The sequence below is a fragment of the Alligator mississippiensis genome, chromosome 13 (assembly GCF_030867095.1).
Source record: "Alligator mississippiensis isolate rAllMis1 chromosome 13, rAllMis1, whole genome shotgun sequence".
NCBI classification, from domain to species: domain Eukaryota; kingdom Metazoa; phylum Chordata; order Crocodylia; family Alligatoridae; genus Alligator; species Alligator mississippiensis.
In genome coordinates, this window is record NC_081836.1 from 45,464,416 (window position 1) to 45,481,187 (window position 16,772).

At 44.6% G+C, this 16,772-nt stretch overlaps 1 protein-coding gene across 1 annotated transcript in view; it reads left to right on the plus strand.

Moving 5' to 3' along the window:
- IQCK (IQ motif containing K) overlaps positions 1–16,772 on the plus strand; it is a 91,118-nt gene that overhangs the window by 31,189 nt on the left and 43,157 nt on the right. Inside the window, exons 5-6 of the mRNA XM_019494748.2 lie at positions 1,259–1,311; positions 1,428–1,505. Coding sequence (XP_019350293.1) covers positions 1,259–1,311; positions 1,428–1,505 — 131 coding nt within the window. The remainder of the gene's footprint in view (positions 1–1,258; positions 1,312–1,427; positions 1,506–16,772) is intronic.

Consider the following 16,772-nt stretch of genomic DNA (forward strand, 5'->3'; position numbering starts at 1 on the left):
TTAGCTCTCCAAACATACAATAGTCCTAATGCAGTTGCTTCCTCTGTACATCCTGGGCAAGCCAGAGAGAGCCACAGCCTCTTTGCACCCTTTAATTTCCATTGGGTGCACAAATTTTCCCAAAGTGTTCCTCTTGCTAGTCATACCTGCCTACTCAACTAGTCAGGTGCACTGGGGTAAGCAGTTTGCAGTGCTTAAATACAATCCCTCTCTCAGCCCCCTGTCTCGGTGCACTCTACTTCCTGCCCCAGACTCTCATTTTGGGCCACTGTATTGCCCAGCAGGAGTTCAGCTCACCAAAAGAGTTGCATTTATTTCTCTGGTACACAGATAGCAATGATATGTTTGCAAGTTTTGTGTAAGAAAACAGCTTTTTTTCTATACAAAACAGTCAATGCAACCATTCAGGCTTTTATTTTAGATTGAGAAAAATAACTACAGTAATTGTTTTAATTGTGTATTGTGCTGAGTGCCCTCAACTCCTAAATTTAATGACAAATTAAAGTTCTCACTATATTGAAGGGACAGTCGTATACAGTATAAAACTGCCCATAGGTGCACAGGTATCTCCCTGTAACTTCATTACTTGTATGAATACTGAACTCAGCTTCTGAATTTAAGGAGCAAGGCCACAAAGTTTACCAGGGTGGCTGGCACATTCAGCTCACTCGCCTACTTATTGCTCTTGCCTCATAAATTTTATATTCCAGCTAGCACATACAAGTTTAAAATGGGATGGGTCTCTTCTGTTCTGATTTAGTGGGAAGCCATTTTGTCTCAGAACTGAGTAGTTTGTTTCTAAATCTGTTCTTTGTTTGAGCACTTTGATGTATAACATTATTCAAAAGTTAGTATTTGTGTCATTAATAGGTTAAGGAATGTTGCAAGGCTGGGATAATGCCTTTGAATGTAATGTACAGTAATGTGCAGCATATTTTCTTACATGAGCTCCATTAATTCCTTCTGTTAAAGAAACTACCACCTGGAAAGAATTGGAAAGTAATTTGTCATAGCTACGATGCAACATAAATCAGGGTACTGGTTTAAATATCAAACTGGACAGATCTAGAGTTGGCTTGGAAAGTGATTCCAGTACAATTTTTGCTAAGCCAGTAATATTGTAAAATTAAAGCAGCCACAATATATGTTTTATTTAACAAAAGCAGTCTGTTTATCTGCTGTTACCCTCCACTGCTAAGAACATGTGACTGGTTCAAAGATTATTTGAAAATAATTTGAAACTCTCTTCTGTTTTTAGAGAAAAAGGACCAAATTTATTGCCTGTGATTTCCTGACTGAGTGGTTATACAAGTAAGTTAATCATGGGTCTGAATTTCAAATACTCATAGTGATTCGGTAACATCAATTCACAAATAGAACAGCAACAACTGAGATGAGCTTGTGTTGTTTTCCTTTTTTATTATCAGTCAAAACACAAAGAGGAAAGATGAACCATTCACAGAATTCTTCTCTATCCCGTTTGTGAAGGACTGGCTAAAAGACCAGTAAGTACTGTGCAGTACTCAAATAGGATGTATCCTTTTTCATATTCCTCTTCTCCCTCTAATTATTCCAAAAAGAAGTAATAGAGCTTAAATGTGTTTAATTTGTCCCCTTTAAATACTCTTTCCTATTCAGGCATAACAAAGGCCTCTGTGATGCTTGCTGACTTGGTTGTCCATAAGGTATTTTGTGCCAGGATCATTTGTACAGAAATTGGTCTGGGACTGCTAAACACTTCATTATTCTGAAGTGGAGGCCATTTCAAATTGTCTGCTGGTGTATTATGAATATCCTTATACTAATGAACAAATAACCCTGCTTTTAGGCACTGCTTGGTGATACGATAACAGGGAGCTCTTTCAGGCTACATAGTCAGAAATTGCTTGCCTAACCTATGACCAATTTATTGAAAAATCCCTGCATATAGTTCATAATTTTGTGCCCGAGAGGTAACACTTTCAGCTTTGGGGGTGAAACAGAGACTTTGTCACTTTCCAGCTTTCTATATTTTCTCCTCAGGTTTGAGCTGTATTATAGTTTTGGAAGACTCTCTTTTGCTAGGTTGTATGAGTTTTGTTGTAGTGCTTTCAAAGAGAATAAAAGGAAGCAGCAGCCCACTTTGAAAGAGTAAAGAAGTTCCACTAGCCAGATTTGTAAGACAGTCCCTCTGCAGGCACCTTTAATGAAGAGGCCTGGTTTGTTGCTAATGAAACCTCCTTAATGTGGAACATTTTTGAAAATATGTCCAGTGTATTAATGGAAGGTGAGCTTTCTTGACATTTTTTTTCTTATGGTTGGACTTGGAAATACCTAGACTCGAGTCACTGTTTCAGAGAGTGAAGAGCTTCATAGTATTCATAGACCTTTGGAGACAGCTTGGTGGTAGAGGAGTAGACAGCTACAACAGTACAGCAAGTTTGCCTTGTCAATGTGCCTTAAATCTGTCATGGATGGGCAACCTCTAATATGCTGCACCATATTAGCACTGTTTGATGTTTGCAAAAAGTATGCCAAGAGATTTCAAATAGGAATCTGCTACGTCAAAAAACATTCTCACCCTCTGTGGTTTTTCTGAGTTCTTTGCAACAGAATAATTACTCTTGATTTTTCTGTGCCCAAAATATGGGTTTAAAAAGTTAAGCACTGGCACTTTTTGAGGAGTGCCTTGAGTCTAATGTGCGGGGGGGAAGGGAAGGAGGGGAGTGGCTTAAGTCTAAAAAGGTTGAGAAAAACTGATTTAGTAGTTAGGAAGTTTCATTCTCCTTGTCCATTAGCTCTTTGTTCTCTGCCAACAATATTGCCAATGAAAGCTGCGGTTTATATGATTCAATTATAATGTTGACTATTTATATATCCTGGATACAGCATTAGAGATGTAAACAGATTATGTTTTTCATTTTACTTTTAATTTTTAGCCACGTCATAGACCTGCAGTTTTTAGTTTGGGATTTTTTGAATTGCAGTACATTATCAAAGTCTAGAAACTTTAAAAATTTTTAACAAATCTTGATATCAAAATTAACAATTTCTATCTAATAGGACAGAAAAGCAAGGAAACTTAAGGTGAAAATTAAAATAGCCCACATATAAATATAGTAAACATCCAAACTCTCCTTAGTAAGATGTCTCAAATAACATTAGATTCACAGAATTAACATCGTGTGTGTGTGTGTGTGGGGGTATGTAAATTTTAATTTTTATATTTTGACAGTCTAGTTATATATTTTAACCTCTATCTATCATTTTCATATCATCACACTAAGTAGAAATAAAATTATTTTATAAAGAAGAAATACAACAATTCCCATCACAATAGTACAATAAGTTATAAAGATTAGAGGTTCACCAATACATCAGTCCAATATCAGAACAGTACTGATATAAAGAAAATTTGCTGTATCAGAAATCGGCCCAATAATTTGGCCGATAAATAACCATGCTGTGCACAGCGGCAGCACTCAGGCAGCGAGGAGCAGAGCTGGCAGTTTGGAGAGCTGCGTGCAGCTGGTAGGTCCACTGTGGTGGAAGGGGAAGGGGAAGGGGCATGAGGAGGGCAGATCAATGCCCCCTCTGCAGTGATGGAGGTAGGGGGCAGGGGTAGGCGCTGCCCAGATGGGATAGGGCGGGTGCGGGACAAAGCTGTGGCTCATGGGGGAGTGGCTCCTGCCACTGCTTGCACCCTGGGAGGGCGGGGGGGGGCACATGCCCCCCAGATCTGTGTGAGGCAGGGTGGGCAGGTAGGCTGCAGCTGTGAGCTGGAACTGAGTCTGCGTGGAGCTCTTCTTGGTGGGGGCTGGGCTTGGAATGGGTGCCAGTGGCACTGGGAGGGGGCTGCAGCCATCCGAAATTTCACTGTAGCCTGGCTCCCAGAGCCGCCACTGCGTGCCCACCTGGTGCAGCCTCGGCTTCTCCTGGTGCCTGGGTGGAGGCAGGGCATTGAGCTGGGGATGCTCCAGGCAGGCATGCACTGGCGGCGCTGGGAGTGGGGCTATAGTGAAATTTGGGGTGGCTGCAGCCTCCTCCCAGCACTGCTGGTGCCCACTCCAAGCCCAGGCCCCACCAAGAAGAGCCCTGTGCAGCCCCGGCTTCAGCCTACAGCTGCAGCCTGCCTGCCCCACCCCGCGCAGATCCAGGGGGCACATGTCCCCACCCACCCTCCTGGGATGCAAGCAGTGGTGGGAGCTGCCCTCCAATGAGCTGCAGCGTTGTTCCACACCAGCAGTGCCTACCCCTGCCCCTGCCCCCTTCCTCACTGAGAGGGGCACTGATCTGCTCCCTCACACCCCTTCCCTCCCCACTCCCCTTCCACCACAACAGACTTACCAGCTGGAGGCAGCTGTATTGGAAATCAGATTGGTATTGGCCAATATGCCTCCTTAAATATTGGCTATCAGTATTGGCCTCCAAAATCTCTATCAGTGCACCCCTAATAAAAATCTGAGGATACCCCCACAAAAGATTTGTATATTAATCATATGTCCTTTCTGTGACCTCAGCTTCTTTTTATCCATCCCATTAGTCATATGAAGTCATAAACCAGGGATCCAGGTTTTCCACTTCCTGCTGAAAAACAGAGAAAAACATGGATTTTCTCTTTTAAAGGAGAAAAACAAGGATTTCCCCCTTCAATGCAGGAAATTGCAGGTTTCCCCTTTTGCAAACAGCTCTCTGCAGGCTGGCAGAGTTCTAGCCTGGAAGGAGCTGCTTGCAAAAAGAGTGCAAAACCCTAAGCCTTGTCTGGAGGGAGAGGGGGAGGGGGCAGGGCCTCAGAATCTCAGACCAGCCAGGGCTGGCTCAAACTCACTTTGCCTCCTGCAGCCTTTAGGGTAAGTAGGCCCTGGGGGGACTCAGGCCTGGGGGGGCAGCTGGGGTCCCTTCTGGCTGGGCTGCGGGAGGGAGGGGGCTGCAGGTTGGGAATGAGGGAACCAGTGATTTTCTGGTCTCTGCACAGCCCCAGGGCCTGGTTTCTTGGGCTTTGGGGCCTGCTGATTGGCCCTTCAGGGAAGGGGGTTGGGGGAAAGAGAAGGTAGTGCCTGGTGAGAGGTAGGGAAAATGGGATGGAGATGGGGAAGTGGGAGAGGGATGCAACAAGGGCCACCCATGGGGCTAGACAGGGTCTGCCTCAGCTGCCTTTTAGCCCTCACAAAGAGGTGACTGCTGCTGCCTTCCCGCTGCCTCCACATGAATGAGTCCCTGGCCCACCACAGTCCCTGCCCTGCTCCCCATGCCCACTGCTCCTAGGCACTCACTTCCCAGATGGTTGCAGATGGCAGTAGTGGGTGTGCCAAAGCACTCAGGGCTGGTAGTGCACAGGCCAGGCTGGACTAGCACAGCATGTCCTGGCAGAGTGGCTCTGAGATCTGCAGCGGGTACAGGCAGCAGTGGCCATGGGAATTGTGTGGGGGCCAGCTGGAGCTGCAATGATCCCACAGCTAGGACAGCCCTGCTTCACTGGGATACACTGTGCCACCATCTGGACCCATGTGGGCGGTGAGCACCCAGGTGTAGTAGGGCAGAGGTAGTGGGGTGGGGACCACAGCAGGCCAGGGATTTGCATGGGGGCAGTGGGCAGACAGGAGGCAGCCCCACTTTGCTTGGAGGCTAAATGGCAGCTGGAGCAGACCCCAGTTGGCCTCTTGGGTAGCCCCTGCTACATCCCAATCCCACTCCCCCTGCTTCTTCCCTTCCTCCTCCTCCTCCTCCCTTCCTGCCACCCTCCCAGTTGCCTTATCCATGCGGGTGCATCTGCACCTCCTGAGATTGGCCGCTGCCATTAGCATCTGTGGGCGGTTGTCACTTGTCACCTCCCCCTGCCATCTACATTGCCGGCAGCATCTGCAGGCAGTTACCAATCTCCACTTGGCGCTCGCCACCCCCCTCCCACCGCTGATTCCATTGCAGCCATCTACAGCCGGTCCCTGCTTGGCCTGCTGTCGCCACCAACATCACTGCAGCCGCCTGCAGGCAGTCCTGGCTCGCTGCTGCCACGCCCCTGCCACCGCCACTGTCACCGCCACCTGTGGGTGTTCATTGTGCCCCCCCAGCCTCGGGAGGCACGAGGCATTCATGGTCTTGCCCATTGTCAGGTTTCCTTTGGCTGGGGGACAGTGGCACATGGGACTACAGGGTCACTGGCAGGGCAGAGGGGCTGTGGTTTGAGCATGAGGGGCAGGGACATGGGCAGGAGCAGGGCACTGGCATATCAGGGGTGCTCAGCGCCACAAAGCAGCGGGAGGACAGCTGCAGTTGGACCTGCATCCTGGTGCAGAGTGGGAGCTACTGCTGCGAGGGAACAAGTAGCAAGTAGGCAGGGGCTGTGGGTCAGGAGTGAGGGGCACTGGCTGAGCTGTGGGGGATGTGGCTTGGGAGTGAGGGGCTCCCAGCATATCAGTGTTGCTCAGTGCCACAAAGCAGTGGGAGGGGACAGCCACAGCTGGATCCATGTCTTGGTGAGCAAAGGAGGCAGAAGAAACTCTGATTTTCCATGATAAAAAAACCCAAAATCCAATACCAAAATATATAGGTATTTAGAATTTATTCTAATATAATAAAAGCCTTAGTCTGTCTGTCTGTCTGTCTGTCTGTAACACTCCGAGCCAACTGCGCATGCACTGCCTGGAGGGCACGCACCAATAGGCTGTGAGGGCCTGGAGTCTTATGGGATGAGGAAGCGAGGGATCCGCTGTGCCGTTCCCCCCCCCCCCCCCATCAGCCAGCAGGGAGGGGGAGGCAGCAGGGAAGAGGCGAGGAAGGGAGGGAGGGGAGCGCGAAAGGGAAGGTGCGGGTTTCTGGTGGCAGTGCCCCACTGCCGCTGCCAAGCCCCACCCTGCTGCCACCGCTGCCACCCAGCCCTGACAACAGCCGGCAGAGGGGGAGGCCGCAGGGAGGGAGGGAGGAGAGAGGGAGGGAAGCAGGGAGGGGGGGCATGTTGCATGTCGCTGGCTGCTGCTGCATGCAAGTTCCCTTCCCCCCTGCTCCTGGGAGCTGGTGGCAGTGTGGGGTGGAGCAGCAGGGGTTGCGGGGGTGCACTGGGCTGCACTGGGAGCAGTGGGGGTGGGGGGGATGCGGGGGGCAGTGGGAATGCAGGGGGTGAGGAGGGGCACATGGGGCCGGAGGTGGAGCGGTGGCATCACGGGGCACTGAGTGGCGACGCTCCATCCCCACACGTGTGCCCCCCCCGTCATTCATGATGGGCAATTTGCTAGTTTTATTATTCATAGATTCTTAGATGTTAAGGTCGGAAGGGACCTCAATAGATCATCGAGTCCGACCCCCTGCATAGGCAGGAAAGAGTGCTGGGTCTAGGTGACCCCAGCTAGATGCATATCCAACCTCCTCTTGAAGACCCCCAGGGTAGGGGAGAGCACCACCTCCCTTGGGAGCCCATTCCAGACTTTGGCCACTCTAACGGTGAAGAAGTTCTTCCTAATGTCCAATCTAAATCTGCTCTCTGCCAGCTTGTGGCCATTATTTCTTGTAACCCCCAGGGGTGCCTTGGTGAATAAAACCTCACCAATTCCCTTCTGTGCCCCCGTGATTAACTTATAGGCAGCCACAAGGTTGCCTCTCAACCTTCTCTTGCGGAGGCTGAAAAGGTCCAGGTTCTTTCTAATTATAATGATTTAGGCACTGGTAGGCTTCCAAATTGCTTTAAATTGTAAATATATCAATGATATATTGTGTTCAACTGATACCTGTATATGTAGTGGCATTTCATTATTTATAACAGTGCAAAAACATGGATTTTGGGGGGGTTTATCAGAGATTTTTGGATTTTTTAACAGAGGAAGCCAGGATCCCTGATCATAACAATATCATCCTATGTAAGAGACATAACATTAAATTCTCAGTCAATTTTCAATCTGGTGCTAATATTTTAATGTTCTTTACATGAAAAGAAACAAAAAGGGGAAAGTTCCACTATCCCTTAAGAAAAAAAGCCTGTTTTTCTTTCAGGTATTTGGCCTAGGTTTGAAAAGTGCTCCAAAAGAACCATCAAAGTAGGAATACATTTCTACACTGTTTTAAAGCAGATTTTTTCTTATTAGAACAGGGAATTCTTTATGCTTAAAAATACCCAACAGAGAATTAATGTTTTTCCTCTGAAAGCATCGCCGTGGCTCAGAAGTTTCTTTAATGTCAGCTTGTTTTAATACATCCCAAACTTGAAGGTTACCTCTTTTGGCTACACTCCAATACTTCCAATTTTATTTAACTGAATCTGAAGCCACAGTCTTATGAGTCTCCTTTTCTATGTAGTATGTTTCTAAACAAGATCTTATAGTCTGAGTTCTCTCAGAATGATACATGAAAGCTGTATTCAATTGTATAAGTTTAGATCTGTGCCTCCTAGCTTTAATTCTGAAGAGTTTGCCAGAAATGAACAGCTTGTAAAGTGACTTCAAAATTGTTTCCATCTGTAGAATTGACAGTAACAGCTAAGGTTGCAGTAGCTTCACTACAGTTGCCAGGTATTATGTTTTATGCAACACCCAGCGCATGAACAAATATTTTATCCTTATTCAGGTGTTGATTACTAAAACATTTTTAAAAGAAATAAAAGTATTGCCCTGATGTCACTGTGTCTGGCAACTCTGAATTTTGCTTCCCAGAACACAAATCAGTTTTTCTCTCAAGCTAGAACTGTACCTTTAAGATAAGGAGACATCTTAGTTCCAAATGAAAAAAGAAGTGTAATGTAGCAATGTTTTCTCTACACATAATTACTCAAGGAGATATATACCTTCTGTTAGCATTGTTTCCAGTTAAATTATAATGAAACAAACCTAAGCACAAGTAACCAAATTATACATACCGTTTTACATAAAAATAAGGTTCCTGTAATGTCCTGAACCTAGTGAAGTTTTACTTTTAGTAAGGATAGGCTCAGGGCTGTATTTTCTGGATCACTGATGTCTCTGACTTTCCAGCCGTCAAAAGTAGAATAAATAAATGTGTGGGGAAAAGCATTAAAATAAAGGCATAATTTTGTGCTGCTATGAAAAATGCTAATGTTATGAGATGCTCATGTAATATTGATTTAGAAATTATACAGCTTCATTCACATTCACCTCCAACACTGCCTGCAAATGGAAGACATGTAGTTTTGTGTTTGTGAATAATTTTGTATGGTTTCTTCTGCCATCTGCCCAGGGTCAGCTCACATATGGAGACTTGACTGGGATTACAAGAGCTTTGCAGTTTCTTTGTGAATTACTTGCATAGTGCAGAGCATTGAAACTACTTGCATCTTTGCTTTTGTATAAAAGTATTCACTCACTATTGAATTCAAGAGAACCTACTCCCTGTTGACACTGCTTTTACCTGTCAACCAAAACAAATATGTAGCTATTGAGAAAATAAATTTGTTTTAGTGCCTTAGTGAAGTGTGCAGATAACATATGCAGGTATATAAATGATTCCTAATACAATGCTAGTTGCTTTTTGTATGGCAAATATATGAGTGCATGTATACAGATTAATTTTTCCCCCTCCTTTTAATATTCTGATTAGGTAAAGTCTGCTGGTCTCAGCTGCCTTTACAGTTGACTTCATTGTCAGTTCTCAGTTGGCCAATAGGGGTAATTTTGCATGGGTGGTTGGTTTTTTTCTTTTCATAATCAGGCTGTGCTTTCTGCATACTACAGTATTTCACTATTCTGTCAGTGAAGCAGTCATACTCTATGGATATATTTAGTATGTTTCATTTGCAAAATGTCCTTTATTAATGTTACTTGAGCTTTGTAGGGTAAGTAATACATTTAACAGGAAAAAGCAATCAAACAACTCCGTGAAATTTGTTGCATGGGGGAAGCTACAGAGCTCTCATTTACAAAAGTGACCGATTTAAAGTTGCTGTAGGAAGCTAACTTTTGCATTTTACTATGCAACCATAGCATTGTATTGGTAATACTTTGGCATATAATTTGTGTTAATGTTTTATACATTAATTTGAGTTTTTGAGATTGAAAGTCCTCTTACAATATTGAAATGTGTTATAATTTATAGTAGAGATAAGCCAGCATGACTGTGAGAAAGATGAACAAATACAACTTCTCAGTAGTACCTCTGGTATTAAATTTATTTGATACACAGCTGATATGCTGTATTAAAGGCTATCCCTACACTTGTTCATCTTTCACACTTGCAGGATATGGTAATTGAAAAACATTGAGGTCAGTGACTTCAGTGGGCTTTGGACTTGGCCCACCTGCCTTTTAATCTCCTTCCATCTAAAGCCAAAATCACTCTCGGTAAGTGTGCAAATAGTGTTCTACAAAGAAGCAAACTGAGGCATGGAATCACGAAGTGACCTGCAGAATATCAGACATGAAGTCTGCAGAGCCACAAGTAGGGCTCGGATATTCCAACTCCTAGTCTCAAGCTGTAACCACAAATTCCTTATTGAACAGAAATTGTCTTAACCAAGGCATACAAAGTGAGTGTTATAAGAAAGAAACCATGTTTATTTAATTACTTTCAGACAGAAAATACTGACCTGAGAGGCACATGACAAGCTACAATTCTGTTTTGTTTTTGTGGTTGGCATAGGTATGCATGGCCCTTCTTAGACAAACATAAAATCTATTTTTTCTCTTTTTCCCATTTCCTACCACTAAACCCAGAGACACTCACTTAGGTGGTTAGTCTAGCAGTTCTTTTACCCACGCCACATGGGGAGTAACACCTGCAGCTGGAAGGTGCTTTCATAGGGGACAACTGGCTAGGCTTCAACACTAACAAAAAGGATTGGGGGTTTATAAGTAAATCATAAATTGCCTATATGTTACCAGTGTAATAGTGTTGCACCACAGCTAATAGCATACTGGGATGAATTAACAGGAGTGTTTATCGAGACATGGGAAGTGATTATTCCACTCGATTCAGCATTGGTGATGCATCTGGAATCCTCTTTCCAGTTTTGAACATGACACTTCAAGAAAGATGTCAACAAACTTGGAAAAGTCCAGAGGAGAGCAGCAAAAATTATTAGTGGCTTAGGATATATAACGTATGAAGAGAGGTTAGAACAAGTGAGGTATGATTTGACAGGAGCCTTTGAATGCAAGAAGGAGTATTATATAGAGCAGTGGTTTTCAACCTTTGGTACCTTACGTACCCCCTGCCAATTGATACAGCAAAAATGAAACCAAAAGTCGCACCATGGTACTACTGGTTTTGCTGCTGTGAGCCAAGTCCCACTTTTTCCTCGCAGACCATGGCCTGGGGCAAAGCAGCCTGCTTGGGGCCTCCCCCCATGTCCCCCAGCACACTGAAGCCAGGGAGTAAAAGCCCTGGCACACCGGACATGGTGGGAGGGGTGGCAGCCAGAACTTCTGGCCCAAACAGGCAAAGACACCTCCAACCTGCCGGGGGAGGGGGGAAGGGGCAGGGAGGGGGGTGCGGCCAAACTCAAAACGCAGCACCCACGTACCGCCTGCCCGTGTCTCGCGTACCCCCAGGGGTCACATACCATGGTTTGAAAAACACTGATACAGAGGATAGTGATCAATTGTTCTTCAAGTCCAGAGACAACAAGCTGTTAATAGATTTAAATTGCAACAGGAGAGATTTAGATTTGAATATTCAGAAGTACTTTCTAACCATGAGGATGGTTAAACAATGGAACAGACCAAACAGTTGGGATGTGGAAATTCTGCCATTGGAAATAGTTAAATGCAGGCAGGGCAAATATTTGGCATGGGTAGACAGAACGATCCTGCCTGGAGCAGGGGGTTGGCCTAGATGACCTATAAGGTCCCTTCCAGCCCTGTTTGTCTATGATTTTATGACTAAGGAATCAGTTTCCAGACCTTTAGGATCTCTTCCCTAGGACATCCTGTACTAGCTATGCAGCTGAGAGCTAAATCAGCCATACAGCACAGAGGCTAAATCACCCTCCCACTTCCTACCCAGACTGAGAGAGACCTTTCTAAGGCACTAAGTCTCACGTCCTTTCATCTCCTGTAGACAGGGAACAAAAGCAGTAGTTGCGAGGAACCTCCAGGCCCTTCTAACATCATCATTCACTCAGCCTTTGGAGTTGGGCTGCGGATATGGTTTTTCTCATTTTCTCTTTTGCTACTGGTTGCTGGTTTCCCTTCAGGCTAATCCTCTCCTACCCTAAGGCCCTTCAGATGTCCTGCCTCATTTTACTGGCCATTGTGCTTCTCCTCTTCCTCTTCTCTATCTCTCCCATCATAATTACCAACTTTCTTATGGTTTCACTTTTCCTTCCCCACCTTCACCACAATATAAATTAAATAATTATATATTTACATATTTAAAAATAATGAGTTGTGGACATAATCTCCTTGTGAATGTTTTACTTGTGCCTTTTATTCCTGTCTGCCACCCAATCTGTTTTTTGTCTTTTTATACTGTAATCTTTTCTGGGCAAGAATTATGTCTCCCTCTATATCATAACAGTTCCTAGTGTATTTTCTTTGCTAAGAATATAAATAATACATACATAAATAACCTAATGATATGAATAATATAATAATGATAAAGGCAAAAATATTCTCCCCTAGCTTGCAACCTTTACAAATAGCCAGACAAGCCTCTTTTGTATCATGAATGAAACTGCATGCAGTAAGCATGCTCCTTTTCCAAATGCACTAGAACTGGAATAACTACAGGGCTAAAATGTTAGGTTGTCAGACACTGTAGATGTCACAAATGGCCTGAAAGTTGGCCTAGATTAATGCCTATGTTCTGTGTGTTTTATATCTACGCCTAACTATGTCAGGGAAAAAACAGGCTGAAAATGTAGACAGAAATTTGCATCTTGATTCTTTCCCTGATAGAATCCTGCTTGAAATGTAAAGGAAGCAGAGAGAGATTTTTAAAAATAGGATATTATTCTCCTTCACAGCTGGAGACCTTTATACTTGTGTATTCTCAAATGGATACAAAAGTTCATGCCAGTGAATACATGGAAAATGCAGTAAGCAAAAAGGAAATTGTAGTATTTATTCATTCCCTCTTTAGTTGTCAGCAGTAGCAAGGGATCTTTCCAGTTGGAGAGAGTGATAGAAAGAAGAGTTTGGATGACTGCCAGAAGTAAAGCTTCAGAAAGTCTGCTGGTTTGTAATTCCTCCTTCAGAAGGTCAAGCAGGGCTGTTCCCACATTCATAGTCCTTCAGAGAAGTACCGCCATACAACGGACAAGAAGTGGGTCCTTTTCTTTTACACTGTGAGGACTGCTTTTCAGATTGCTTCCTCTCAATCTAGTTTATTGGGATTTTTCCAAAAGATGATCAGTTTTCAAAAATTTCTCTCAAAATGTTGTGTTGAATGGGTGTATTATCACCTGGTAAAAAGAAATGGCATGTCTTATAAATTCTCTGCATCCATTCTTTTAAGTCTGTGGAAATGTCCAAGGGGTAGTCCCTTCAACTCTTTGTATAAATCTAACCCTTTAAGACTGTGGGGCTTTCATGCATGTTTGGTGCATGTTGTGTTAGTGTAACTGTCTGGATTCAAAGGCTAGACAAGTCAGTGCTGTGATTTCCATTTGATTAAGAGCATTTTTTCATCTGGTTTGGGGGTAACTAATGTTTAATTGTATTGAGAAGCAGACATTTCCAGTGCTCTGAATAGCGTCATATCTTCCTCCCTAATATTTTTTCTGCTTTCATATCTTTCTCATTTCATATCTTTCTCCCAGGGCAGGGACTGTCTCATGTTTGTCTGTGTTTGTACGGGGCCCAGGAAACAATTAGGGTCTCTTTGGATTTCACTGTAACATAAATATTCATGGCTGATAATCATTAAAGTCAAATGGAGGCTGGGGTATAAGTTACCTTCTTTTCAAACTTCACAGTCATAGGCTCTGAATGCAGGACATTTTTACCAGTGTAATTTACACTGTTTTTGTACACCGTGGTAAAGTACACTGGAAGCCAGAGTGGAAGAAGGACCAGCTCTCCTAGGATAGCTTTGTGCTTAAAGCATTATCACAGTACGTTGCCACACAGGTAGATAATAGCCTACTTGCCTTGAGCAGGTACGTGCCAAGACAGAGTAAAAACTGAACTCTTACTGTAGTTTTTTATGGAGTCAAGGGAGTTGCACTGCAATGGGGCTGTATGTTGTATGTCCCCCTCCAGTTTTATACTGGTGCAGCCATGTCATTTGTCCAGGACCTAGTCATGGTCTATGTGAGAGGGGAGGCAGGAGCCCCCCAGTGTGGCCCAGACCCTTGGCCGATGCACCCTGGTACTTTAGGAGCTGGGATGAGCGGCAGCAGGAAGGAAATGCCAATGCAGGCTCAATGTTTCCGCAGCTGCCTAAGCCTGTGTATCAGCAAACACCAGGGGCATGGCTCCCCAGAAGCATGGGCTGCTCAAAAGGCAGCTGGGGATCCAGCTGAACCAGCGCTGAGGAGCAAGGAGCAGAGCACCAGCTGGGAGACGCTGGCTGCAGAGCCAGTAGGCTCCAACTCCAGCCGCCACAAGAAGAAGCTGGGTGCCTCCCAGAGGACCCAGATGGGTGAGGCAGAGGGTAGCCTCGGGGGCCATCGGGGCCAAGGGAGCCCCACTGAGAGACAGCAGCCTCAAGGGACGCTGCCAGGAAGCAGAGGGGCTCTGACCGGGAGCTCAGACGTCATGCCTGGGGACAGCTCCTCAAGCCCACAGACATCCCCAGCCAGCCCTGCAGCGGGCAGAGCACGGAGAATCACGAGACCCCCAGGAGGGGGAAGTAGACAACCCCGGCTGGAGGGACCAGGACAACTGGACCACAGGTCAGCCGGGACTAAGGGAGGTGATGCCAGAAGAGCTGGCAGAGGCTGGACACAGGCCAGTTGCCTGTACCCATGTCTACTAAGATAAAAGGGACAGAAAAGTCTTCCCCAAGGGACCAAGGGCCCAGAGATAGGGAATCTCAGGAGCCTGCTGGCAGAATCTGGTCATTTTCAGTTGAGTTTCTTCAGTTACGGTTTGGCTCTGGACAGGGCAGTTTTAGTTTCCCAAGAGAGGGGAAGCCAACCCAAAGATGAGGGATGGACCCTTGAAGATTGATGGCCAGGAAGACCTGACCCTTTCAAGGCAGGCAGTGTGGGAAGATCTGCGGGGAGCAGCATCTACCCAGACCAAGGATGTGGTAAGGGTGGGGTAAAGGAGAGGTTTGGAGCCCCATGAAGACAACTCAGGGACAAGACCCCTTTGGGTCATCTACAGGGAACTGCCTCCCTAACAACAAAGACGTGGCAGGCGAGATGGGGCAGTGCCTGAACCATCTAGGTGGCACCAAAACCAGATCTCACCCTGATGTCACCGAAGGGGCAAGGCAGCAACAAACAGGGGGCCAAAACCTTGTAACACCTACCAGCAACAGTCTAAATACATTGTGTACATCCCCAAATCTTTGTGAAGACATTGTGGACTTTCTATTGAACTTGTAGAGAGTTCACTGCTATCAACAGGACTTTGTGCTTCAGTGTACCAGTAAACAGCCAATTGCAAGACTGGGTCTAAATTTGGAGACTTTTGGCTATATATATTGGTATATAGTGTAAGGTGCATTTAATACTGAATCATACATGGTGATAATAAAGAAAATGTAAGAGTAGAAAAATATTAATGTCAATTAGATTGTAATTTTTTTCAAAGTAGGCAACAGAACTTATGGTTGTAGAGCAGGGCTCTAGTCCAGACTTGGAACTCTGGACATTATTGTAATATAGCTATTGGATCAAAGTGCTTCTGAACCACATGCACTCTACTAAGGTGGATAAAATAATGAAAGTGCTTTATTTTCCATCTTAAGAGCATGACTTAGAGCGTATAATCTAATTTCTGCTAAGAATTCAACACAGAAAAAAGATGCCCAAGTATAGAAATCTGATGTATTTTGGGGAAAACCCTCTAATACTTTGTATACTTTCCTAACACAAGTGTGGTGTTTTTCTGCTAGATACTGAATTACATCTACATAATATTATTTAATTAATAGATAGCTTGTATATTTGGGATACTTACAAGCCTGATTGCTGAGAAACTACAACACTTCCTTCCTAACATTAAGCAGTCTTTTGGTCAGTGCCTGCTATATTCATATTTGCTAAAACCTATTTTTCAGAAAAAAAAATTCTACTGAAGCCATTTTGTGTGTGGAATTTATGCTACACTGCATGTTTAGTGTCAGCTCCTAGAAATCTAGGTGATCTAAGACTTCTATTTTTCGAATAAATAAGCAGAATATATTTACTGTACATTTGGTTGTCATTTCTAATCTTTTTGGAGTGTTACAGCTGTCTTCTGCCACGGATGACATATTCCCTCTTCTCCCAGTTTACTGTTAATGGGTGATTGCCTCTGCTCATATTCTATTTTTATTTGACCTGAAGCCAATTGCATATATCCCCTTAGACAAAAATGGACCTGGCACGACTTTTGTTCCTTCAAGCTGGCCTGCTGAAATGATTGATGTTTCCTAGTGACTGCCACACCAAAGATTAAGTCTTACCCTTTATGCTTGATTTACACCAGTTTCTTGGTTTAGCCTTGGATCGTAAACCACACAGATCCTCATAATTTAACAATGAAAGCAATGGAATGGCTAGAGGTATTTTTGCAGACTACAAGAAAATCCATTCTACTCTCTGAAGTCTGAGGTGTCATTACTAGTGAAAGGTCATTGTTTTCCTAAACGTGCCTGTTGTGTTGCCTCATTTTCACTTTTAAAATGATAGAACAGCGTAGAACAGGAGATGGGAAGCTATCAGAAAAAACAATGCAATCTCAACACTTACTTGGCCATTA